The sequence below is a fragment of the Staurois parvus genome, unplaced genomic scaffold, assembly GCF_062004578.1.
Source record: "Staurois parvus isolate SC_StPar_1 unplaced genomic scaffold, SC_StPar_1.0 ptg000058l, whole genome shotgun sequence".
Lineage (NCBI taxonomy): Eukaryota > Metazoa > Chordata > Amphibia > Anura > Ranidae > Staurois > Staurois parvus.
This window is the reverse complement of record NW_028317854.1, coordinates 504,733-516,258: the sequence shown is the minus strand read 5'-3', so window position 1 is coordinate 516,258 and position 11,526 is coordinate 504,733. Positions and strand designations below refer to the sequence as shown.

General features: G+C 41.0%; 1 protein-coding gene across 2 annotated transcripts in view; it reads right to left on the bottom strand.

The window, feature by feature from the left end:
* Window positions 1-5,283: 5,283 nt before the first annotated feature.
* Window positions 5,284-11,526, bottom strand: part of LOC149469839 (multidrug and toxin extrusion protein 2-like) — a 76,384-nt gene continuing 70,141 nt past the window's right edge. The window contains exons 16-17 of one of the 2 annotated variants that reach the window (XM_089668436.1): window positions 6,920-7,019; window positions 5,284-6,696 (exon numbers count right to left, since the gene is read on the bottom strand). In XM_089668436.1, coding sequence (XP_089524562.1) covers window positions 6,437-6,696; window positions 6,920-7,019 — 360 coding nt within the window. In that variant the 3' untranslated portion in view covers window positions 5,284-6,436. The remainder of the gene's footprint in view (window positions 6,697-6,919; window positions 7,020-11,526) is intronic. The other variant, XM_089668437.1, reaches the window with a different exon arrangement.

Genomic DNA, 11,526 nt, shown 5'->3' with positions numbered 1-11,526 from the left:
ACCCTCTGTACCACATGCTCATTCTCTATTGCCCAGGTACCTCATGTAGCGAACAGGCGCTACACACATACACAGACACACATACACACACACACACACGCAGCAGATATTATCATCACACAGGAAAAGTTTCCCATAGCTGCAGAAAATCAATGCCAATATGAATACCACCCTTCCATATGTAAAGAAAATCCTGTCATGGTTCTGTATTTGTACACAAGCACAAAATCTGCCTTCCAGACTCCAGTTAAAATATTTAATCTCGCTTGAATTTTATTTGTAACACCTTTGTGTTATTGTGTAGCCAGGGTCGGCGTTACCGCTATGCAACCTAGGCAGCCACCTAGGGAGCACTGGTGCCTAGGGTGCAGCCATGGCTGCTGGTTTACAGATCAAATTTTAAAAGGGTCTCACCATTGCTGTCCTGGGTTCCTCCTCCAAAGGAAGTGGACCTTGTCAGGTCTTGGTGGTTCTCCCCCAGAGAGGCGCTGGTAGCATGCAGAGTCTACATTTAGTTGATTCTGAATGTATGAATTCAGTCTCAATGCAAAAGATTAGGCTAGTAGAAGTTTTTTATTTTCTACTTGCAAATAATGCCCTTACTCTGTCAAGAACAGATTCCAAATAATTAAAAGTTTTTATCAGTTTTTCTTCTACTTTTTTAACTGCCTCCTGTTTTTCAGTATATGTACTGAATAACCACAAACATTACTGGGATAATGTTTTTGCTTCACTCTCAGTGTTATTAAAAGCATTGTTTGTTAGGAAATCATCTGATCACCAAACATGATTTTTGCACATTTACATACCCTTAACACTCATCACCTAAGAATGTAGTATAGACATGAATATGACTGGTTATGTCTGGGCTCATGCTAAAAACAAATGGAGACTAGTCATTTTCTATACAGGCAATTTGTTCTTTTGTGGAGTGATGAGATTTTCATTTGCAATTTACCATTTGCAATATACTGTTCTTCCATATTGGAAAAAAATACTTTATATAAATATTTCCTAATTTCCAGTAAAGGTTAACAGAAAGCTCATTTCCTTGGGTACCTATTCTATATTGAAATAGTGTTGACAAAATACACAACCAGTTTCACTTGTCTGGTGAATAAAGCACTGGCTGCAAGATCCAACAACAATGCACAACTAAATTGTGCTGTAAAAGGTCCTTTCACATGGAGCGGACCCATTTGCTCAGCAAGGAATCTCTCTGCTGATCCCCGGTGAGCAAGCGGATAACAGCTCTGTGTCCAATCCGCTGTTGCAGAGCAAACGTAGAGCTGCTCGCTCCCCTCAATGGGCAGTCGGATGAAAAAACGGACCGCCTGTCTGTTTTCATCAAGCCTGATCCGACGGACGGAAGGGGAATTGGATCCCCATCCGTCCCTTTTTGGTGGATCAGATGTCAGCTGGTGTAAACGGGCACATGTCCGTTTATACCCACCTCTCCATAGAGAAGAATGGAGGTTCCAATCGGGATGTAATTAGTAACAAGATATGTTAATGAATTGGCTGCCAAATGATGCACCTCATTCTCAAAAGTACATATATTTTTTTAAGGAGAAAATATTTTTTAAGGCATAAAGCAGAATACACACAGCAAGTAACCACTCATTATTAGGCAGTGTTAAAGTTCAGTGATAGGTCATGATTACAGCTAGGAGGTTGTATGTTAATGTTTACACACTTAAAATTACCTTGAATGACATTTGTAAAAGAAAGTCCAGAGTTCACTGTATTGCTTTAATTGTGATCAATAAACGTAATATGGTAAAAAGTTTCCTGTCTCACTCGTCACTGTCACATCATCCCTCGTACATGGCAGTATTTTACCTCAAAGATTAAGTACTGTGTCACAGAAAAGGGGGTATCATTTGATGGGTATGGAAGATTGCAATTCCAACCAGGGAGACCAGAGTCTTGTTCCTTTAGTCATCCCTGCCAAACTACAGTTTCTATTAATGAAACAGGATCTAAGAATAGTGAACTGGCAGATAACTGATAGTTTCGCCCATCCTCCATTCATAGATAATTTATTTCAATTAAGCTGTAGTGCAGCTTTTACCCCAGGTTCACACTCCTGCAGATTTCAGTGCATTTTCCAGTTTGCTGAAACGCAGTACAGTCAATTTAACATGGTTTCCTATAGATATAGTTCACATCTGTGCATTTTGAGACATATTTTTTGGAAAGGGAAATGTTTTCCTGCCGCAGATTGCGTTTTACATGTAATGGACTTCAATGGACCAGTACCAAAAATATAAGTGTTGCGATTTTTATGCTTTTTTTTTTCTCTAACAGCAAAGTATGACAATTCTGTATGTATTATTGTATAGTGTAAAGTCACATCAAAGTCACACTACATGTCATACTTTCCTACTAGCAAAAAAAAATAATAAAAAACACAAAATGCATAAAGTATCTAAAACACATCAAATACATGAGTTCAAAAATGCAACATGGAAAAACGTATCAAACGCAACCTGCATAGATGTGAACCTAGCCTTAAGAAGAGGGCAGCTAGGAAGATAGAGTGGGCATAGTCGGGCTTTCTTAATGAGAGCCTGTAACAGGCCTTTGGTTGTATTAACCCCCACTGCACCAGAAGATAAGGGGGCTGGATGACAGAGACAGAGAAGGATATTAACTAACTGATAAAAGGCTTCAGCACAAGGGGCACATGCCACTGACTGAAAGTTATGTGCCTTGTGCTGATTGTTCTGTTTTTAATTTAAGCTACACTTAGGGCAGGTTCAAACTGTCTTCAACAAAATAACACAGCTCTCCACAAGGGCACACAGAAAACAATGGTAATCACATTTCCACACTGCAGAGCGGTGTGGAAAAATCGATTATGTTTGCATTTCTCCACATTGCCAACAACCATCTGAGTGATCCTGTCTTTCTGTGCACGGCCAATGAGCTGCCGTGCATAGAAATGTAAAGATGCAAGGCACCGCCCCCCAGATGCGATCACTACCTCAAAACGAAAACTGAACTTTTAAGGGTAGTTTTAAGGGTAGAGGGTAGTTTAAGGAACTGTAGCTAAGAATAGAGATATTTTTGTGAACCATTAGACAAATGTTGACAGAAATGGAAAGTAAAACAAGAAAAATGGTTGTTGTAGGAAGCATTGTCACACTGAATATTTGTGTGATCAATGTGTATACATAATCAGGAGCTATTTAAATCTATAATTTAGTGTATGACTATACCTCAAAGTACAAATTCTTTTTAACCTAAAATATTTCCATAGTGTAGAAAGTCAAAGCCATGTGTAAGCAAAATTTCAAACAGCCTAAAGGATTCTGCTATATCATATATTAGACGGTTAATCAGTTAATAATTAAGCATCAAGATTTATTAATCACACATAAAAAGCAATAAATAGCCCCGGTAGAAAAACTTTAAAATCTAAGAGCAGGGCTCTCTATGTTCAGAAAAATATTTTTTCAAACAATCTATCAAAATGATAGCATAAAGCCTGGGCGAATTTGTATACCAAGAAATGTCTTGGTATGTGCATCAACAACGACCTTATATCCAGACAACATACTGGCTACGTCTCCTGTTGCTTTTTTTCCTCTGCAGCTTCAACTCTTTGCTTTGCTGTGTGACTGCAAGTAGTGTTGACAATGTTAGTAGTCTAGTCAAAAGGGGAGTGGGCCAAAAGGAACTTAGCAAACCCAAGACCCAGTATTGTTTGAGTCCTCATGCACACTTTACGATTTTACAGCTGCTGTTTTTGGCTTTTGATGTTTTTTTCTACAGCCAGTAAACCCCCCCGCATGTTATCCTATGTGTCCATGCACACATAGACCGTAATCAACGTTTTTTGGCTGGGACATTTTTTGGCTGGAAAAAAAAACAGGACTAGTGAGTTTCTAGAGGAGTTTTTTTAGCTGTAGAAGCACTCTAACACTGTAAAATGCTGAAAAATGTGGTAAAAGGCTGCAAACTGGTGTTTTTAGACTTTTTTTGACCCCCCAATAAACCGCAAATGCGGAAAAACGCAGCTAAACACTAATGCAAAAACACTGAGAAAAGATGAAAAACTCACGGTTTTAATGGGACTTTACACAGCTAATGTTACCAGCGTTATCAAAACACCCTGTGTGCATGGAGACTGAGCAGGAGCTAGTCCAAGCTTATGCCAGAGAGCTCCCAGCAATGTGTATCACAATATCGCCACGTATAGCATAGTCTCACGCCTGCCCCTTTTCACATCAACCCCCCTGTAGTGACCTCTGCCCCCCTTTAACATCACCCCCCACAGTATTGTCCTCTGCCCCTCCTCTTCCCCACAGTAGTGATCTCTGCCACCCCATCCCACAGTGGTACCCTCTGCTCCCCACACAATAATGAACTCTGTCCCTCTAACCCCACCTCCCTGCAGTAGTTTTCTCTGTACCCCTCATAGTAATGTCCTCTAACCCCCCCCCCAAAGCAGTGTCCTCTGCCTTTTTCACATCCCCCCACACACATACACACACACACACACAACAGTCTCCTACCTACACAGGTGTACAGCAGAACGGAGAGCGGATCACAGTTACATATGCAGGGTGGGAGCTGTCGGGGTTAGCTTTTCATATTAACAAGCTGGTGATTGGTTTCTAGGACCACCCTGTGTCCCAGCAACCAAACACCTGCTGGTTAACTTGAAACATTAACTTGGCCAGCTTCTTCTCCTGCCCTTCATCCAGAACTGTGCTGCCTCCCACTCTACGCTCTGCTGTAAGGATGAGAGCTGTGGAGGCTGGAAGGAAGAAGCGAAACTTAAGTGGCATGGGTCAGCAAAGCAGGGATGTGGCTGCGATCTACCCATCACCTGCACGTGGTCTATGAGTAGATTGCGATCGACAGGTTGCCAACCCCGCTATAAATTCACACCTGTCTGCAGTAGTGGCATTGTTGGGAAGGTGAGCCTGTAAAGGCACATAACTGAACACGTATATTTGGGGTCCCAGATTTGGGATATTTCAATATGCAGAAATGGATTTTGTCTCTTAAAGTTTTTGTGCTCTGTCCTTGTTCTCCTACATTCCAAAGTTCTTGATAGAATACGCCATCAAACATGGAATTGAAAACTGCAAAGCAAAATGTTAATGAAGCATCATTTTCTCCTTATTAACAACAGTATATACAAGTTTAAATTCAAGGCAACCACAAACTTTTGTCTCTACTATGACAGACACATTAATATTAACTTGAGGTCATTCTTCTACCTTTAGGGACAATCAGATATGGAAAGAGCACACATGCTATCGTTCATACAGAACAACATAAGATCAATTTTAATTAAAATGCTGGTTTCAGTCATTAAAGGTTAACAAAACTTCTCAGAAAAAAAAATTAAAATGAAGTTTAGTGGTGACCATGTGACATTTTCTACCACTGGTATCACAATACCAGTGATTACTGACTCATCAGACAAGTTCATGTTCTAGTTATTAGAAGTCCATGTGCAACTCCACTTCAGATCTTGACTCAAAGGCACTTGCTGGGTTTATATCACTCCACTTCCACTGTCATGCATTTTTCCTTGTGTTTTCTATTCTTTAATGCACATTTTTAGTGGTTTTTCCATGCATTGTTTCATGTGCAAATGCAGGGAAATGCCTCAATTTTTGCAACAATTTTTTTTTTTGCGCGCGGATGTGAGGGGCTTCATTGGAGACATCGTATTTTCATGACACCTGTATTTTTATGCACTGCAAAATACACAAAAATTGCACAGGTGCAAACAAGGCCTTACTTGTTACAAAGAATACATGGAAGTGACGCACCCACCCTGTGGGACCAGAATCACAACCCATCGTTGGTGTCAGTGGAAGGAACAGTGCCGCATTGTTGGTGTCAGTGACAGGAACTATGCCCCATTGTTGGTGTCAGTGACAGGAATAATTCCTCAAGGGCCGGGCAGGACAACGACAGTCAAAGGGTCAAATCCGGCCCCGGGGAAAGATTGAAGACTACTGATCTAGAGGATCACACTGCAAGGAGCAATTTACTAAGTGATGTCAACCTATGTTTAAATAATTAACTTTAGTAAATCATCTGCTGTATATAATTTTGATACAGTCATTCTGGCACTTTAAGCTGCAAATCTGACTGCAGCTCTTGTGAAATTACAGTGATGACGAATTACAGTTAGATAAATTCCAGACAAAAAGTTTCAGCAGTGCTAGCTAATAAAAGATATACTGTATGAGGTATTTTTTTTTAAAATAGATCCAGTATTGTCCGTGATATCTGTTCCCATCTCATTATGGAAAGATGGAAGGGCTTGAAACCTGAGAATCATTTTTATACAAGTTATCCTTTGGTAATCACAATGGTTTCACTCTTTAAGACAGTTCAACATAGGTTCTGCTCTGTTGAGCCCATGTATAGGATTCATGTAGAGGTAATATTCTCATTAACTCTATCCATTGCCAGTCAAAAGTCGAACTGTGACTCCTATTAGAAGCACTGTCACTACTAAAAACACTACAAGTCCCCTTCGCAGTATTAGCTGCTTGGTGGAGAGAATTTCACCCACTATGTTCACAGCTTCTAGGGATGAATCTTCTTGTAACACCATATGCTCTGTAAAACTAAACCCACCATCTGGGATGATAATAACAGCACCTTGAACATCCTGATCCACAACAGAATAGCCAGTATTGTAAGACTGCACGCCACCTGCATGAAAAAAGTCAGAAAATACCATTGTAATATCTAATAACCTCTCCATAAATTGTCAATATTTGTACAGTTGGTTTCCATAAATCGTAACTCAGAGCAAACCAAATTGGCTAGCACAGGTTCTTTCAGATAAATCATGGCATTACCGATTTAACTTAAAAGCAAAATAAGATCAACTGTTTCAAAAGCACAATTCTATACAGTATATTTGTACACTTGCCATTTGTAACTTCATCAGACTTGGTGCCAGAACAATCTGCTGCTGGGGTGCTGGATGCAAGATCTTCATTCTTTGATTTCACTCCTGCTCGAATCTGAGCCTAAAAGACAGATAGATTTTCATTTCCTACTTAGGCTGGCCATACATTTTGCACAATTGAACAATTTGCGTACAATTTTCTGTACAATTTCCTTTAGATTTACCTTCAACTATGTAGTGCAAGGGCCTGCCTAATTGGATACAACTGAAAGTGTTGTTTAGGTTTAAACTCATATTATATGGTTTTTGGTAAATCTAAAGGAAAATTGTGCAAGAAGAGTATATAATGTATAGCCAGCCTTATTCTAAGAGAACATATTAAGGCAACAGTAAGGGCCATGTCAAACTACTGGTCGAACTTGTGCTACTTTACATTAGTTAGTAGGAAACATGAAAGGAAACGTAGCTCCATGTAATCCGCGCAACCAAAGATTAATGGGTGCCCCCCCCTAAGTGTGGCAGGTGGGCAAAGATGATTGTGGAGCATGGTAAAAACTGGTAATTTTATTGAACCCTGGCTAGTACATCTCCAATCTAAAAGACACACAGATTTATTAACATGTTATCAAGGTCAATTATAACAGAATATTGGTAATCCACTATCTACAGAACTCTGTTGATTCTCCTTACACACAAAGACTACACAGGAGATTGTGTCTGATGCTTTACTCCATATACAAGTCAATGGGAGTGAAAAAGAAGTTTAAAATAGTATAAAGGGAGATCAAAAATAAGTCAGAAGCAGTTCAAAGGGAATTCTGAGGGTCCATTCACAGCTTTTTATTGTAGTAAATAAGTGCAGCGCAGAACTATACATATACATGCTCTTTGCTACAGAGTGCTGCTTTGGAGTGCTTTGTAGTAAGATTGGAAGCCTAGGTGCTGATAATTCCAGCTGGTCCCTGTGCAGACTTACAGCAGACACCGAGTTCAAGTGCCAAAATGGTAGTTAAAGAAAACGATACTAGCAACTGTAGTAGCTCTTTATATTTGACCACCCTCAGAAACATTAGTTTTTGGGTTCAGTAAATTTTGACTCTTTTTCAACGTACGTAAATACTGTGGTGGGAGCACCAAATGTCACTGTGCAGATGTGGTGAACAGTGCTGAGAGAGCAAGGAAAAGGTGTCTGGGAGAACAGGGATCCAATTAAGGACAGGTGGGTTGAGCCTGTAGGGAGTCAGGGGTGCAAATAAATTCTGATGGAAAAGTGGATCACATGGATACCCTATGGGTGGGGGCACAGGCTAGGGCAGCTTTGGCAGCATTGTTCTACTTGACAGGGGAGCCTTGTCCTAAAAGCACTTTATATATTTCCTTGTCCTAAAAGCACTCTGAAAGTAGTAACAGTTATATTTATACTTTGCTGGAGACAGACTTTTTAGTATTGAAGAATAGTCTATGACACAGATGGCAAACACAAGACTTGTGGGCCAAATCTTGCCATGTGGCCCATGCAGCAGCCCTCGGCCACCACCCCACCTTTGGCTCTCGCCTGCTCTTCCTGCTGTCACTTGTGAACACAGGAACCTTCTGTGTTTACAGTGACAGCTATGCTCTCAGTGTCTCCTGGATCCCTGCAGGCACACACAGCGTCACACACAGCAGCACTCACAGCAGGGCACAGAGGGGACAGATCTGAAGACAGCTGAATCTCCCTGCAAGAAGATAGATGTGAGTTCACTTGTACTGGGGCCTTCAGATCCACCTACACAGCTACTACAGCCCAATACACAGGCAGGGAGCTGCCTAGTAGAGAGGAGAGGAAGCTTTTGGGAGAATGGGTGGATGGAGAAGTGGCTGTGGAGGTGTGGCGGCAGATTTGAGCAGAGGTGGGGGGGGGGGGGGGGAGAGGGAAAGTGGTGGGTGCAAAGGTCAGAACCCAGGAGTAGGGTTGGAAACAAAATATTGCACTCTGTACATAAAGCACTCCTAAACTCTGCACTCTTTACATAGTATACCCCTAAACCCTACACTCTGTACATAGTGCACCCCTAAACCCTGCACTCTGCGCATAGCGAATCTCTGAACCCAGCACTCTGCACGTAGTGTACCCCTGAACCCTGCACTTTGTATGTAGCCCGCCCCTGAACTTTGCACTCTGTACGTGGCACACCCCTTAACCCAGCACTCTATACATAGTGAACACAAAAACCCTGCACTTTGATAAAGAGTAGATACATAATCTTACAGATACAACAGCCCTTTGAGGGCAACTATACTGCTGATGCAGCCCCCAATGAATCTGAGTTTGACACTCCTGGTCAAATGTTCAATAAACTGGACTTGAGACGTACCCTGTGTGCTTGCTGTTATCCCAAATCTTACTGAAAATCACTCCATTTTTTATGTACACTACTGTGCAACATTTTTAGGCAGGTGTGAAAAAATGCTTTAAATTAAGAATACTTACAGAAATAGAAGTGTTAGTAAATCATTTTTTGTCAATTAACTAAAAGGAAAGTAAACGAACAGAGGAGAAATCCAAATTAAATCAATATTTAGTGTGACCACCTTCTGCCTTTAAAACAGCATCAATTCTTCAATTCTTCTAGTTTTTGAAGGAACTTGGCAGGTAGGTTGCCCAAATATCTTGGAGATCTAACCATGGATCTTCTGTGGATATAGGCTGCCTCAGAGCCTTCTGTTTCTTCATGTAATCCCAGACAGACTCAATGATGTTGAGATCAGGGCTCTGTGTGAGTCAAACCATCACTTCCAGGACTTCTTGTTCTTCTTTATGCTGAAGATAGTTCTTAATGACATTGGCTGTGTGTTTGGGATCATTGTCCTGCTGCAGAACAAATATAGGACCAATCACACGCCTCCCTAATGGTATGGCATGATGGATAAGTATCTTCCTGTATTTCTCAGCATTGAAGACATCATTGATCCTGACTGAATCTCCAAATTCACTTGCAGAAATGCAGCCCCAAACTTGCAAGGAATTTCCAACATGCTGTACTGTTGCCTGCAGACATTCAATATTGTACCACTCTCCAGCCCTTCAGCAAACAAACTGACTCCTGGCACAGCCAAATATTCAGATTTTGACTCATCGGTCCAGAGCACCTGCTCCCATTTTTTGCAACCCAGTTCCTGTGTTTTTGTGCATAGTTGAGTCACTTAGCTTTGTTTCCACAGTGGAGGTGTGGCTTTTTAGCTGCAATTCTTCCATGAAGGCCACGTCTAGCCAGACTTCTCCAGACAGTAGATGGGTGTACCTGGGTCCCACTGGTTTCTGTCAGTTCTGTGCTAATAGCACTGCTGGACACCTTCGGATGTCAAAGGGAAGTAAACATGATGTGTCTTTCATCTATTGATGTGTCTTTCCTTGTCCAAACACTGTGGCTACAGTCCCCAACAATGCCTGTTTCTTTGCGCTTCTTCAAAAGAGCTTGAATAGAACATCTTGAAACCCCAGTCTGATTTGAAATCTTTGCATGGGAAAGACATTGCTGATGCAGTGTAACTACTCTATGTCTTGTTGCTGTGCTCAGTCTTACCATGGGGTATGACTTGTGACATAAACTGTCTTCCACAATCTCACCTTAGTAGTAGAATTTGGCTGTTCCTCACCCAGTTTTATGCCTCATACACAGTTGTTTGTTTCCGTTAATGACTGTGTTTAAACATACATATACACTCACCAGCCACTTTATTAGGTACACCTGTTCAATTGCTTGGTAGCACAAATTGCTAATCAGCCAATCACATAGCAGCAACTCAATGCATTTAGGCATCTAGACTTGGTGAAGACGAATTGCTGAAATTCAATCTGAGCATCAGAATGGGGAAGAAAGGGGATTTAAGTGACTTTGAATATGGATTCGTTGTTGGTGCCAGATGAGCTGGACCGAAAGTCATCAGTAACTCAAATACTGACTCGTTACAACCAAGGTATGCAGAATACGATCTCTGAACGCACAAAACATCGAACCTTGAAGAAGATGAGCTACAGCAGCAGAAGACCATACCGGGTGCCACTCCTGTCAACTAAGAACAGGAAACAGACGCTACAATTCGCACAGGGTCACCAAAATTGGATAACAGAAGATTGAAAAAACATTGCCTGGTCTGATGAGTCTCGATTTCATCTGAAACATTCAGATGGTAGGGTCAGAATTTCTCTGAAACAACACGAAAGCAGGGATCCATCCTGCCTTGTATCAATAGTTCATAGATGTGCAACCGACAAATCTGCAGCAACTGTGTGATGCTATCATGTCAATATGGACCAAAATCTCTGAGGAATGTTTCCAATGCCTTATTGAATCTATGCCACAAAGAATTAAGGCAGTTCTGAAGGCAAAAGGGTGTCCAACCCAGAACTAGGAAGGTGTACCTAATAAAGTGGTCGATAAGTGTATATATGAAAGCATTCTTACTTTACAGCATTTCTTGACACCTGCTGTGACATTTGCACAATAAATACAAAATTAGACATAACTTTAGGACCACTAACAGGTTAAATGAATAACATTGATATCTGATTACAAAGGCATTTGAAAGTGAGTGGTATATATTTGGCAGAAAGTAAACAGGTTATCCCTGAAGAGGATGTGTAG